The 15,799-nt window shown below is 36.7% G+C and overlaps 1 protein-coding gene across 1 annotated transcript in view; it reads left to right on the top strand.

Moving 5' to 3' along the window:
• NBAS (NBAS subunit of NRZ tethering complex) overlaps window positions 1-15,799 on the top strand; it is a 191,572-nt gene that overhangs the window by 118,922 nt on the left and 56,851 nt on the right. The window contains exons 42-46 of the mRNA XM_080615036.1: window positions 408-518; window positions 3,915-4,165; window positions 5,632-5,966; window positions 14,301-14,519; window positions 14,766-14,968. Of these exons, the coding sequence (XP_080471162.1) occupies window positions 408-518; window positions 3,915-4,165; window positions 5,632-5,966; window positions 14,301-14,519; window positions 14,766-14,968 (1,119 nt within the window). The remainder of the gene's footprint in view (window positions 1-407; window positions 519-3,914; window positions 4,166-5,631; window positions 5,967-14,300; window positions 14,520-14,765; window positions 14,969-15,799) is intronic.

Below are 15,799 nucleotides of genomic sequence, written 5' to 3'. Positions count from 1 at the left end.
TCTGTCTGTGAACTTCTAAGAAAAGCTTTGAGGACCTAGATAGTGATGCTAAAACTCTGTAGGTGTTGCAGCTAATTGAATAAGTACTGTCATACATTGCATCCTTTACCACTTTGAAATGAAATGGAAACTGAGGATTATGCTTTAGCACGAAGGTTAGACAGAAGCTGTCATTGAGAACCAAGGTGTATGGGGAGTAGGTGCCTGTCTTTGGAATATCTCTGTAGTTTGATTTATTTATTATTTGTTCTTTTCCCCCAAATGAAGCACTGAGTATAATCAAATGTAAAAAAAAAATAAATTAAAAAAATCATTAATTTTCTAATGTAAATACCTGTTTTCATGTCATGTCTCTAGGGGCTTAATGTAACTTTTCTTTGTTTTCTTTCATGTCTCTCCTCCATAAGAACACTTGAAGAAAATGTCTACAAGATTGCTGTTTCTTTGGCTCAACGATACAAGGTTCCACTTTGGGAAGTTTATATGACCCATCTGGAATTTTTGTTCACTGACAGTGGGTATGTTTTCTCCCCTGCAAATACACATACTATTCTGATACACTGAAATATGTGCTAACCTAGGGGAAAGTGAAGTATACAGGGGCTAGACCTTGGTTTGTATTTTCATGTTTCTTGTGTTGTAGTAGTTTGGTAATTTTTCTTTTCCATGTGATGCTTTCATAGCCAGCCACAAAAACAAGTGTACAAGAGAGGGTAAAAGTTCATATGTGCCTTACTGTTCTGAGTATCCTGGGACATTCTTTTCAGTGTTTAGGTTTCCACGGCTTTGAATGCTAAATGCTCTTTTCCAGTAGCAACTTATCTTTTAGTTATTTTTACAGTCCCTTGGAATAGGTCCTGAAGCTCGATAGATTTTTATGTAATTATTTTTTTTAAGTGTTGTTATTTATTGGTCTCTCTTCTACATAATAGCAAAGGAAATAAATATATTGAAGCTTCCCATTCACATTATTAATCTATTCATTTCAGTTTCAGTTTTTTGTAGAAGCAGGGTTATGTACAATATTTCTTGGGAACTTTTCTACCCTACAAGATTATGGCAGAATAGACCCAGAATTTGTGGAGGGCATGAGGGGAGGGATGCTTTTTGTTTCATTTACAGAGTTGGTTTGAGGCCTTTTTTTTTTTACTTTTTTTTACTTTTTTTTTTTAATTTGACATTTTGCCAGTCAGACAAGTATTTTTTGCCCACTGAAACATGAAAACCTCCATTCAATGAAAGGCTAAGCTACTTGCCTGAATAGGGCATTGAGATGACAGGGATGTAGAGCCCCCTGTGTAATACAACGGCTCTTATTTTCCATTCTGACAGATGTGATCAAATTAGTCTAGTTTTGTTTCAAATTTTAAATTGTGAAAGCAGGTTTAGCTTGCAACAGTACTTGTACCTTTCTTACCAGTAATTAAAAAAAGCATTAAAAACATTTTATAAAATATGAGGCATAAAAACCAAGACATAGATGTTGGTGATCTGAGAACATGAAATAACATATTGAGATTTTTTTCTTTTGCCTCCTCCAGAAAACAGAGATGTCATGCCCTCTAAATTTTGCTGCTGCTAAATTATTTAGTGCTTTAAGCAAAATAGACTGTCAGGGTATAAACCTGTCAACACTGGGGTGAATGTGAAAGAGCCAGTTGACTTCTCTGGGACTAGAATATTGCCTAAGATATTTTGCAGAAGTTGTCTACCATTTTCTTTGTTCCTGTCCTCCATGACTTAGTATTCATAGAATTCAGAAATCACTGACATACAAATGAACAACCTTTTCCCTAATGAAATTCAAAGAAGGCTTGAAAATTGATATATAATAGGATAATATGCCGCTGAGCATGTTTTTGTTGTATCATAATCTCATTTTAAAGTTGATTGACAGCATACGGCCATTACTGTATATTTTAGTCTTGGGATTATGGCATTAATAATGCATGCCTTGTTATGCTTTCATTCCGAACTGAAAAGAAGTTTATTCCAAGACTTAATCTCTTTAACCAAATATGCAGTATTTCTATAAGCTACTTTACATAGAGGGAAGGTCAAAAGAATCACACAGTTTGTATTAACGATTTCTTTGATTACTTGACAACAAATAAACATCACATTTTTCTGTTATGCTGTGAATTTGAGTCTGATGAAAAAATGTTTAGGATAACATTTTTTTACATTCAGTGGAAATTGTAGTTGTTTCTTTTGAAGAATCTGATCACCTTCTACTGTGAAAAAAACCTATAAAATGCATTTTACTGTTTTAGCAGCAGGAAGTTTTATATTTCCTGTCACAAAATCTGTTATTCCAGAATCCTTCTGAACAGCATAATGAACCTTTCTGACCCACCACCATTCCCACCCCAAAAACGCATAGCAAACCTCTGTAGATCCTGTCCATGTAATTTAATGTCCATCTAGCCTTTAGTTTGAACTTTGGGTATGGACAGAAAAATATATTCAGATCACACTCTTGAAATACATCATGTCAAAGGGATATTAAGAATGAATGATGCTTTATTTCCATTAATATCGTACTTATTTCCAGTAATACAATAGAACATAAATAATGAGAATTTAGTGAATTAAAATAATGCTTACAGGTTAACAACTTAACTGGGGGAGGTTCTAGATGTAAAAATAACTCAACTTATTCTCCCTCAGAAATCAGAGAATAATTTTTAAACTGAGAGAAGGTTGTGTTAGTGGTATATGCTGTAAGAAAATCATCTTTAAGAATGAAACTGAGACATATTTTGCTTGGATACCAAAGAGAAAAGCTAACTTACATGTGATATTTATACTCAGGAAAACTTGATCTTGAAATTCTAATTTAATCAGTTTTAGAGGTAGAGAAAAATCAAATGGGATTAGAAGACATCAGATTTCCAGATGAAATGTACTGCCTAACATGACATTTGATTGGACTCTGGGGAGAGTCCAGGTGATTGTTACCTATAGGTTACTTCTTTCCTCAGATTTTGGGTAAAACTTTCAGTTGAGAATGGTTCAAACTTAAGATGAGACTTGCTTGATATGCACCCATTTTTCTCAGCTGAGCAAAAAAAGAAGTGGTTGCATTCAGCTATCGTTTATGTAGTCAGCTGGAAGTGTCTGAATTCATGCTGTGAAAGAGCTAAAGTATTCTTTTCAAAAGGGCCAGGAAAAAAGATTTCATGAAGCAGTGAGACTGGCTGAGGTCAACCCAAGGCTTGCTGATGTTTTCATAAGCTTTCAGGGATGACAGTTTGAGAAGCAACTTGATAAAACTGTCAAATGGAATATGCTAAGCATGAATAATAGTGTCAAATAGATTAACTAGTAGACAAGAGCTGATTTTCAGTGGCAATCTTCTCAAAGCATGCCAGGTGTTCATTGACTACAGAAAATATAATAGATTGGGAAAACTTGTAACTGGGAGTAGGATTTTCTTGCATCATTCATCACAAGGTTGGTGGGGCTTTGGATTGGTTTTTATTATTTGTTTGTGGGGTTTTGTTTTTTTGGTTTTTTTTTTTTTGGTTTTGGGTTTTTGTGGGGTTTTGGTTGGTTGGTTTTGGTTGGATTTTTTGGTTTTTTAAGTCTTCCTGTACATATACTCTGGATATATGTCTACTTTTGCATATAGCTGTACCTAAGAGATTTGAAATGCTGCTTTTGACCCCACTTCAGTGTTCATGACCTTTAATCTGTATGTTCAGGTCATCAGATAGCAAGATTAGGAAACACAAGAGCTCCTTAGATTTTGTTTATGGAGAGTAACAACTAAGTATTTATGAATGAGTATTTACTCTTTCAAAATGTCTTACAAAGTTGTACCTTAACCAAAGGAAAGTATTTTCCTGTCTCCTGAAGAATCTTTCATATCACGTCCAGGCTTTTAAAGCTGAAATTATTTCTAAACACAGGTTAGCGACACTGGAAATAGAAGAAAGAGCACAAAGTCTTGGTCTGTTTGAGACTTTGAAAACCAATCCTGAAACATTACATGAACACATGGTTAAATATGTTTATCCAAGTATTGAAGGCAGAGATCACCAGCGGTTGCTTTATTATTTTACACTCTTTGAAAACTGTGGTTGCTCAGAAGTGGTGAAGCATGCTGTTAAACCTGAAACTCACATCCGACTCCTGAAAAAATTCAAAGCAGTTGCACCAGGTAGGAGAGTTCATGTTTCTTTCCTTCATAGCTGTGTTTATTATTCTCTTATGTGAGTGCTGACATAATTACGCTCATCTAGTCTATACTCTCCAGGTAATTCTTTTCAATGAGCCTATCAGATGAATGCAAGTAATTTAGAAGATTAGTCCTATTTTATAGGACTAAAGTCTTTCTCTTTGTATTGCTGGAAGTTGAGTTTATCACAGCAAGCAAAAAAATATTAAAAACAGGTTTCTGTTGGTGGTGCAAGTTAAAATTATTGTCAGTGGTTCATAGAGATTTTTTAAAGAAGAAATGCAGACCTCCTAAGGCATAATTTTTAACAATGCAAGTTTAACATGAATATTCTTAAAGAATTTAAGACAGATTATCTTTCAGAAGTCTAAATTACACAATATATTGGGAACCTCATATGTATCAGAGGCTAACTTTGCTGCAGAATTTGTAGAGATTGTGCATATGAATTCATGTATTGCAGGAAGAAAAAAATAATTTTTTGGGGGAGGAGGGATTACCTTCAGTTCTTATTGATGTGTTTAAACACTCAAGTTCTGTAATGCTTGACAAAAATCCATCAGGAAATCATTGCCTTCAAAGCTAATTTTAAATGTTTCTTAAAAAAATGTTTGTTTTCTTTTTTTAAAAGTGCTAGGACCATTCATCAGTCATAAAGTAGTCACTTTGTGTGGTAAAAAAATTAAATCTATTGTATTACACCCCTAATTAAAATTGTCAGTGTTCAGCACAGTTTATATGTAGTAGTCAAGGAACATCAAAGCATTTGTAGAGGCGCTAAGTATATGAAGAAAAGCATAGCAATAAAAGCCACTTATTTTAGGAATTATATGCATAAAGAGTAAAATAGTGTTGTTGCTAGAAATACTTTGTTGTTGGTAGAAGAATTTGCAAGAGTTTTCTTCCTGTAGGAACCAAAGTAGTAACAGGACACTTGTATCATATAAATTAATGTAAATGGGTCTACATTTGCTGTCTCTAGTTAACCTTACTTAGTTTACTTGTGGTTAGTACCTTGCATTTTTGCTGAGATGGGTAGTAAGTACCAATTGTTACATGATCAGAATACCCATTTTTTAATTAATGATTATATCTTCAGGTGCATGAAGTTTTCTAGATTTTATATAAAAAAAAATAATAGTGGAACTATTCTATATGTTATATGTCTCTTCTTGCTTCTTTGATTGTCCTCAGTTTGTATCAATATGTAATGTTAAAATATGTTGCAGGGGATTGAGAGATTTCACACACATCAAAACATAAAATCTCAGTGTTACCTGTATGCAAACCTGACTTTGTCCCCAGTCTGACAGTACGTATGTTTGTAAAGGAGATACAATAGAGTCTTTCTAGTTCTGTAGATTCTCGTTTAGTGCTGATTGTTTTGCACGTAGATATAACTGTGAATAACTTTTATTTTGTTACCCTCTTTCTCCTTCTGTCAACAGGTCTCAATTACAAAAAGCTAACAGATGAAAACGAAAACCCTCTGGAAATACTGGAGCCTGTCCTTACAAGTCAAAATATCCTATCTATTTCCAAACTGGCTCCCAAAATTCCCAAAAAAGATGGCAGCATGCTGGCACCAAGCTCCGTTTATGCTGTCTGGTTACAGAAACTTTTTTGGAATGGCGATCACCATCTCATGAAAAAAATACCAGAAACCATGGATGAGTGGCTACATGCATACGATATGTGTTCAAAGTACTTTGATAGACTCAATCCAGAAGATATTGTCACTTTTATTGATGAAATTACATTTTCTTCAAAAGCTGTCACAAAGGTAAGCAGATATATGTGAAGAATTTCAAGCCTCAGGTGAGGCTCTCTTCTTTTTATGACTTCTAGTATAAAACCCAAAGTTTTATACAGTTAGAGGAATTAGCTTTGTGGATCAGTTTTTGATGTAACCCCAAGGTCCCTGTATTCTGTTTCAGCACAGAATAAGACATTCTTCTTGTGTGTTTCATAGAATCATACAAAGGTTTGGATTGGAAGAGACCTTAAAGCTCATCTAGTTCCAACGCCCTGCCATGGGCAGGGACACCTTCGTCTAGACCGAGTTGCTCAAAGCTCTGTCCAACCTGGCCTTGAACACTGCCAGGGATGGAACAGCCACAGCTTCTCTGGGCAACCTGTTCTAGTGTCTCACCACCCTCACAGTAAAGAATTTATTCCTAATGCCTGATCTAAATTTCCCCTCTCTCATTTTAAAGCCGTTACCCCTTGTCCTGTCACTATGTGCCGTTGTAAAAAGTTGCTCTCCCGCTTTCTTGTAGGCCCCTTTAGGTACTGGAAGGCTGTTCTAAAGTTCTCCCTGAAGCCTTTTCTTTAGGCTGAACAAGCCCAGCTCTCTCAGCCTGTCTTCATAATAGAGGTGCTCCAGCCCCCTTATCATCTTTGTGTCCATCCTCTGGAATTGTTCCAACAGGTCCATGTCCTTCTTATGTTGGGAGCCCTAGAACTGAATGCAGTACTGCAGGTGGGGTCTCAGGAAAGCAAAGTAGAGGGAGAGAATCCCCTTCCTCGACCTGCTAGTCACTCTTGATGCAGCACAGGATTTGATTGGCTTTCTGGGCTGCGAGCCCACATTGCTGTGTCATGTTGAGTTTCTCATCAACCAACACTCCCAAGTCCTTTTCCTCAGGGCTGCTCTTAATCCATTCTCTGTCCAGGCTGTAGTTGTGCTTGGGATTGCCCTAACCCAGATGCAGGACCTTGCATTTGGCCTTATTGATTCATGAGATTTGCACAGGCTCACCTCTCAAACCTGTCAAGGTCTTTTTGGATGGCATCCCTTCCCTGCACCATGTCAACTGCACCACACAGCTTGGTTTCATTGGAAACTTGCTGAGGGTACACTCAATCGCACTGTCCATGTTGCCGACAAAGATGTTAAAATAGCGCTTGTCCCTGTACTAACCCCTGAGGAACACCACCTGTCACTGATTTTGACTTGGTCATTGAGACGTTAATAACAACTCTTTGAGTGTGACCCCCCAGCCAATTCCTTATACATAGAGCAGTCCATCCACCAAATTCATGCCTCTCCAGTTTAAAGACAAGGATGTTATGTGGGACAGTCTTGCACAAGTCCAGGTAGATAAGTCCTTCCTTATCCACCAGTGCTGTAAACCTGTTGTAGAAGGCCACCAAATTTGTCAGGCATGATTTGCCCTTAGTGAAGCCATGTTGGTTGTCACCAGTCACCTCCTTATTTTCCATCTGCTTTAGCATAGCTTCCAGGAGGACCTGCTGCATGATCTTGCCAGGCACCAAAGTGAAACTGAGTGGCCTGTAGTTCCCTGTGTCTTCCTTTTTTCCCTTTTTTAAAATCAGGCTTCTCCATATCCTGGGTAACCGGTTCTCCCATCTCCTTCTGGAGAGTGTTCACATTTTCCCTAGTCTTCTTTTTATCACTGATATACCTATAGAAGTTTTTTTTGTTTCCCTTGGCATCCCTGGCCTGATTTTAATCTATTAGGACTTTAGCTTTCCTAACCTCACCCCTTGCTGCTTGGACAGTTTCTCTGAATTCCTTCCAAGCTACTTGTCCTTGCTTCCACCCTCTGAAGGCCTCCTTTTTATTCTGGAGTTTGTTGAGGAGGTCCTTGTTCATCTATGCAAGCCTGCTGGTGTTTTTGCCTGACTTCTGCTTTGTCAGGAAGCATTGTTCCTGAGCTTGGAGGAGGTGATCCTTTCATATTAATCAGCTTTCTTGGGCCGTCTTCCCTTCAGGGCTTTATTCCATGGTATTCTAACAAGCCCTGAAAAGGCCTAGATCTGCTCACCTGAAGCCCAGGGTGTGTGTCCTCCTTGCTGCCCTAAAGATCTTGAATGCCACCATTCATTCATGCCACCATTTCATGGTCACTGCAGCCAAGCCTGCCCTTGAACTTCACATTACTCACCACCAGCTCCTTGTTGATGAGAGCAAAATCCAGCATAGCACCTCTCCTGCTCTTCTCTTTCACTTGGAGAAGGAAATTATCATCAATGCAACCTCCTGAATTGCTTATGCTCTGCTCTGTTGTCCGTCCAACAGATATCATGTGGTTCTGTTTATTTTACTTGTGCTTGTCCTAAAATTCATTGTGCCACAGACTTGTGTTTTGTACCAGGCTTTTGCATTCTGAATAGGATGCTCCACAAAGAAGCATTCTGGGCCAGTGCTTACGGTTTCTAGGCACTGTAATAATATAAATTATAAACTGTCATAATCTCCATCTAGCTGAAAGCCTGTGATTGAAATAATGTGCTTTCATGTCCATGTATTACCAGATCTGAAGTTTCTTGTTGACCAGTGAAACCTACTTCTCAGGATATTATTAACATAAAGTTTTGCCCATTCTTTCTTATGTATCTACCACCAAGCACAAAAAAGGGATTAGATTTCTTAGATATTTCCTTATTAAAAGATCTTGAGATATCTTCACTAATTTCTTCTGAAATGAAAAGACAATGAAGAGGAGTTGTTTGATGGGGTATTTTTATGTCTGTATCTTCTCTGTTCTGGATTGTGCTCATGTTCCAGAGGTGTTTATTCACTGCATTCAATTAGGTGAATTCAGATTTGTTCCCTCTTTGGATATTGTTGTACTGTTCCCACAATACTACTGGAAATATATTAGAACCCACCTACCCTGTATCTGTACCAGAATTGGTGTACAAAAGATTTACATTGAAATTCTGTGAAATTGTCAGCACGAAATTTATGCTTTGATCTACTTGTCATGCTAGACCAACACATTTTATCGCTAGTTCCATCAGCTGTCTCGTAAGCCTGTTCAGCAGAACTACTGTCTTGTTCAGGTGCTTTGATCCTGTTTATCCCATAATCACACTGAGCATTTCATGCTTATCATTAAAGACTTGACACTCATCCTGAGATCTCAGTTGCCTGACCTTGGGCTGTGGCAGCCAGGGAACGGCTGTTGTCTAGTGAGAAGGGGATACTGTCTTCACGTATGATCGCTGCTAGTGACTACTTGAAATTCTTGCTGTTAATATATCTTGCTATACTAAAGAGGTAGTAATCAATGTTTGCTTCCACAGATATTCAGCAGAGGCTACTTAAACTTTTGTGTGTGTGTGTGGTTGTTTTGTTTTCTTTTTTTTGCCTCCAGTTCTTCCATTATCGCAACTCTTCTTTGGATCCAGTATATCGGCATCCATCTTCAGCTGAAGAAGGTGGAGATTGATGCACTGTTTCTGTTGTATTTGTTGTAAATGAAACAGGTGAAATCCTTTACTCTTCATCAGTGCCCTTTTCATACACTGAATAACTTGGACCATGGCAGCTCATTGCTACAAACAGTGAGAGGGTTTCTGCTTGTGGCACTTATACTCAAAAATGCTTTTAATTCTGAATAGCTGTTCCAGTTTTTCTTAGTAAATAATAATTCAGTCCACTTCCATACTGGTAAGCATAGCCTAATTGCATGTATGGAACAGATTTCTCCCTTAAAAAGAGACGTTCCAAATATTCAGTGGAACTGCTGTATATATTTTTGTGTACATTTTGAGTCTGAAATCTTTTATTCCAGTAGATCTGTTTACTTTTTTAAATAATGCTGACTTCATAGATTCTTATAGTAATGATCATATCAGCATTTTTATCTTGATGATTTCACATTTATTCCCCTTTGTGTGTGAAGTATTTTAGGTAATTTGGAGATTTTTTTTTTTTTTTATTCCTTTCTTGCCAGCATTCTATTTATTGTGCTAGATAGTTGTTAATGTCTTCAAAGAACCATCTGTTTCAAAGCTTATGAGTCATTGCCCTGATAATTGTTGATTAGCAGTACTCTGGAAAAAAAGGTCCAACATGACAAAGGCAAAAAACAAAACCACAACTGAAAACAATTACTTTAATTGCAGTATTTTCATTGTTGAACACACATTACAGATAGAGATGGCCACAATATGTTGATTAAGAAGAAAATACTATAGCTTCAGATGGCTAAAGTAGAATAAAAAGCAGCAATATCACCTGTTATGTCTTCTCTACAGAAAAAGAAGGTGAAATTTCCCTTACATGGGCTCTTCCTTGCAGCATTCCATAGGCTTGGCCATGTTCATTCAAACTATGGCTGATGACATTTTTTGTTTACTGTTCCATCCTTTATAGTTTCTTTTCCAACTTCCTGATACAAAGGAAGAACTTTGCTTGCAACTTCGTATTTTTAATTGAGAGGTTACCTTTTAATTTCTCTGAGTCAGTAATGCTTTTTGACCGTTTTCTTCTTGCTTAAGCAGGAATACAGTGTCCACATTTTGACCACACACCAAATGGGTGTAGAATGAGACCTGTTACAACTGGATATTCACCTGCACCGTTTTCTCTTTCAATTCTAATTATTTTAAATGCAATTTTAAAGAACTGTATAAAAAACTCAGTTTTTTTTAAAAAAAAAAAACCACACCAAAAAAACCCCAAACAACTCAAAGTGAGATTCAGTATCTTGTCTGGCTGACTGACTTTGTAATGCTGTATGAAATGCTAAGGAAAGTGGCAGGGCATGACATTGCCTGAAGATGTACAAGGAATGTGTTAATAGTATTCTTGCATAGCATGACTGCATTCAGATATTACCTTCCGAATTACTTAGCTTCTTTTATCACATTTTATCACTGTTCTCCAGTTCAGTTGGTTTGTCTTGTCTGACTTTGTTTTCTTCCTTGGTATTGACAGTACTTCTTTTTCTAAAATCAGTAGGTTTTCAGGTACTTTCTTGTGCTGTGCCATTAATAGTTATTTTAATTAAATCTGCTTTGAGACTGCATAATAGGAAACTTCATGAGTAATGTCTTTTCTTAAACTGGTTCCTTACATATATTAGAACTTTACACTAATCTCCAGACGAACTGTGCTGGATCTTGCAGGGATGGAATTAACTTTCTACATGGCAGCTTCTATGCGGCTGTACTTTGGATTTGTGACTAAATCAGTGTTGATAACACTCTAGTGCTTTACCTATTGCTGAGCACTGCTTGCACAGTGTCAGGGCTTTCTCTTTTTTTCAACACCCCAGCCTTGAGAAGGCTGCAGGTAGGCAAAAACTGGGGAGGGGCCACAGCCAGGATAGCTGAACTGGCTGTCCAAAGGTGCCTTCTATGGCATATAATGTCATGCTCAGCAGCAACAAACAGGGTTGGAGGGTGTGTTCCAAGGTTGCTTGGAGAGTGTCTGGGCATTGGTCTGCTTGTGGGAGGTGGCGTATGCATCACATAGTTTTGGTTTGTTATTTTTTTCCCCTTCATGTATTAAACTGTCTTTATCTTGACCCACAAGTTTTCTTGCTTTTGCCTTTCTTTTTCTTCTCCCACTGTAGGAATTGTGAATCAGCTTTTGTTATTCCATAACTGTTTAACGCACTTCTGAATTAATTAATTTAATATGCTTTCCGTTCTAGTATATCTGGTTCGCTCGGGCTACATGACATTTGATTGGTGGAAAATATAAAGCTGGGATTTAGTGGCAGAGATGGGAACTGAACCAAACTGTTCCGTCTGAACATCAGGAAACATTTTTTGTTATGAGGGTGGCTGATCACTGGCACAGGTTATGTAGAAAGGTTGTGCAGTCTCCCACATTGGAGATACTCAAAAGCTACTTGGACATGGTCCTAGGCAACTTGCTGTGGATGGCCCTATTTGAGCAGGGACTTTGGACTAGATGTCTCCCAGATGTCCCTTCTAACCTCAACCATTCTGCCCTTTAGCATTGCTGGCATTCCAGGTTCCTGTGGCAATAAAAGGAATATTTCCATATTAAAAGGAGTTATTTCCATTTTCTCATATTTGAATGTACTGGGAATAAGAGTGGCAGGGTCAACATCTTCATGTGAAAGTGAATATTACTTGTACAGTACTTGATCATGAATACTTACATGTTCTCAAGGAAGTGGGTGTCTAAGATGAGTTTTTACCCTGAGGAGTGAAATCTGTTTGGCTGAAATAGTATGTGATGTTCCTTGATTTGAAAATGAAAGAAAACATCATTTTTTTTAAGATTTTTCATAACATGTTATAGCCTATAGAATAAAAAAAAAAAACAAACAAAACCCCAAAAAACCCAACAAAACTGTAAAAGCTTTTAAAACTGAAACTTTGCTTCACACACTAATGAAGAATGAACCAGCCCCTAAGCTACTTTTAATTTTTTTTTTTTTTTTTTTATTTTATCATGAGGTATGATGCCAAATCTCATTACTGAAGCTGACTAGAAGTATGGAGGACAGTCATTCATGTTTTGGAATAAAATAACTAGAGAAGTGATATGTCAGTAGTGCTTCATTTTGGCACTATGCAGATATGAATTTATAACTAAAATAGTATTGGGAAGAACCTGTATTCTTTTCTTTGTAATGCTTTATTCTCTATGTTTTTATGGCATGATGACTTCTAAACCGGCAGTGTATTCTCACAGTTCTCTATGGTACAACAGTTAGATGGAATACTTAAATTGTTTGCCTTTTGCATCTCTCTTAATTGCATTTTGAACATTAGATAGTACAGTAGAAGGGGGGAAATGAAATATGTAGCTGTTTCATCTTTTATCATGTTTACAAAATGGATATGTAAATCCATCTGTCGTCATTGAATTTTAATGTGATGTGAATAGTATTGCCTTTTCTTTGCTTATAGCATATCCTGATATTGAGACCTTGTTCAAAGTAAAAAAATCGTATTTAATTACTTTTGGTGGCAATGTAACTGAGTTGCATTTGGAACTCAATGGTAAAATATCCTTTGTATTTACCCTATTAATACTGACAAGTTTGCTTAGTTCTTACAATAATGTCCACTCATTTTGCTTTTATCATTAAAAATCTAGTAGACTATTACTGTGCTTTGCAGCGACAGCATGAAAAACGAGGAGCAAACCTTATATCTTTGTGATTTTTTAGGGATTTTTTTTTCTATTTGTGTTCTATTTCTTTGTTTATGCCTTTTGATTAAAATTGTATGTCTTTGTCTGGTATTCCAGTAACTAAGATATCTGATATTACAAGTACTTAATGCGATGGCTTTAGGCAGGGGAGGCCCCTACCCATTAGAAAGTATATTGCAAGTATCTTTTAAACTGTTTGTAACTGAGGTTATAAACTAACAAATCATACATGAATTTTTAAAATTGTATTTCAGACTTTCTTTTGGACTTAGGTGAAACTGTGTCTTTCTTGTCTTAAGAGCAGTTCGCTGTTATACTGTCTATATAAAGAGTATTTCCATCTCTATCCTTTTCCAACATAATCTTGGTTTCTGGAAGCTTGGGAGGCTCCATTCTGAAGTCTTAAATTCCATTCTGATGCACTGGAATAGAATGACCCTTTCAAGCTAGATGGAGAGGTAGGAGAAAACTTAATTCAGTGTATGTATGACTCCATTTAAAAATTCCAACTCTATGACAAGCAGAGAGGTAAGAAAAAAAAAATAATCAACAAACAAACCAACAGCCAAACAAAACAAAGCAAAAAACTACTAAAAACAAACAAACAAAACAAAACAAAAAAACCAACCAAACCCCCCCCCAAAAACTAGACTTCCATATTTCTGTTTAAAGGCTAGATACACCTACTTGTACAGGTCTTTCAAAGTAGTAACTGTAATCACTGTTTTGTATAACTTGTGCTTTAAATAGGTTGATTTAAAAGTTGTAGACCTCCTGTTGTTACTTGTGTATGATTATGGTGTTAGGGATATGTTTTAAAAGGTGATTTAAACCTGATAAAACTAACCTTAAATTAATTTTCAGCATTTGGGATTCTCAGTTAATCCAGTAAAATGATCCCCTGACACCTCTGAATACAGAATTAAAAATTATTATAGGGTGCTAGTCTACAAAATAATAAATATTAGTAGGAAAAATAATTTTCATATGGTTTAAGATGAGCCAGATTCAACATCAGTCAAAGGAAAGACAACAGAAGAAAGTAATGGAATACTAATAATTTTTAAATAAATGACAAATAATGTTGTTTCTCATAAAATATTTCATTTAATTTTATACTGTGCTGTAGAATAGTGGAGCATCGTGACCTCCAGGCACTGCTGTAATACAGATGGTACTGTACAGTTGATGAATGATTAAATATCACGTAATCTTTTTCAGCTGCCAGTTGAAGCCAGGATAGAAGTGACTAAGAAGGCTATTAAGATAGTCATCAATCTTTCTGAAAAATCAAGAAAAAAAACTTTGGAGAATGATATGGAAGATGCTGAAAATCCATCTGTTGCTTATGGAGAAGCTCTGAATCACTTGCAGCAATCTCTTGCTCATCTGGAAACACTCACTCATAGTTTTATCACTTACTTGAAAAACAGTGAACAGGTAATGATTACAGATCAAGTGTTCGTTTTGAGTGTTACCATAACTAGCAGTGATGGACATCAATCTTCTGTCCTATTTTATTAAAGGTTTGTACCTTTGTTTTTGTTGGCCTGGTTTTTGTAAATTCACATCCATCAATCTTCTTTTTCATAGTATATGTTAGACCTTGATAGAAAGACTATGAATGATAACAGCCCTGTAAATAAAGAGCATACTGATTCATGTTCAAAAATTATCTGTTCACAGGATACACTACAGAAGTATGGCTATTTATATGATTTGTCCAGGTCAGAGAAAGAAAAAATCCATGACCAAGCAGTTGCTATGTGTATAGATGGTCAACCCCTGGACATGATACAGCAGTTGTTACAAGTGGCTGTTGGAGATACACGTTTTTCTCCCAAGGATATCGTCCAATGTGCTATTAAAAAGATTGTATGTATATTAAGGTAAGTACACTGCCACAATGCATGCCAAAAATCTTTCTTCTGGGGGTGGTGGGTTTGGGGGTTTGGGTTTGGTTTTTTGTTTGTTCTGTTCTTGCACTAGGTGCTTACTTGCTTTGAATGTCTGGATTTTTCAGAAAATGGGGCAGCAACAGGACATGAGTTCTTAGATCGTTTAAGCTCCTTTTTACCTATAATTTCAATACTCAGATAGGACAGTTATAATTTACTCAGTTTGGGAAGCCCAGGCAATGTGAACAAGGCAAGCCACAAAACTCATTCTATTTATTGGAGGGTGCTTTTTGTTTAAAAGCATTGGCTTTACAGTATTGTTCTCCATATGTGCACTTGTGAATTTTTGGCAAGTCTACAACTGCACATAATTCTTTCCTCTTGAACAGAATCAAAAGGCATGTTTGTTGCAAATATCCTGATGTGGGTATTTGGGCAATAGAGGCCTACAGTGGCTGTTGCTACAACAGCTTGTGCTACAGGAAGATATACAATTTCCATCTTTGGAATAACTTGCTGGGGTATTCCTGGGAGCTGTTTTGGGGGTTTATTTGTTTGTTTTTATTTGAAACATTTTGAAAAATGTGTTCACCTGTCAGTAAACCATAGCCTATATGTTTTTCTCACTGTTCTAATAAAGAATGCTTCTTAAGAGTTTTTGCTCTTCTTCCATCTCCCTTCGTGTCATACCCTACCTGCACGTTAAAGAGCAAGTGAGTGCTTTATGGTTCCAACAGCACTTAAGAGCAACAATGATAGCCTAAAACCCCCCTGACCTGCTAACTTATTGGAGAGAAACAGGTTTCTAATGTGAGGAAGGCG

Source organism: Psittacula echo (genome assembly GCF_963264785.1).
Source record: "Psittacula echo genome assembly, chromosome: 4".
NCBI lineage: Eukaryota > Metazoa > Chordata > Aves > Psittaciformes > Psittacidae > Psittacula > Psittacula echo.
The sequence above is the reverse complement of the archived record's forward strand: the minus strand, read 5'-3'. Positions and strand labels throughout refer to the sequence as shown.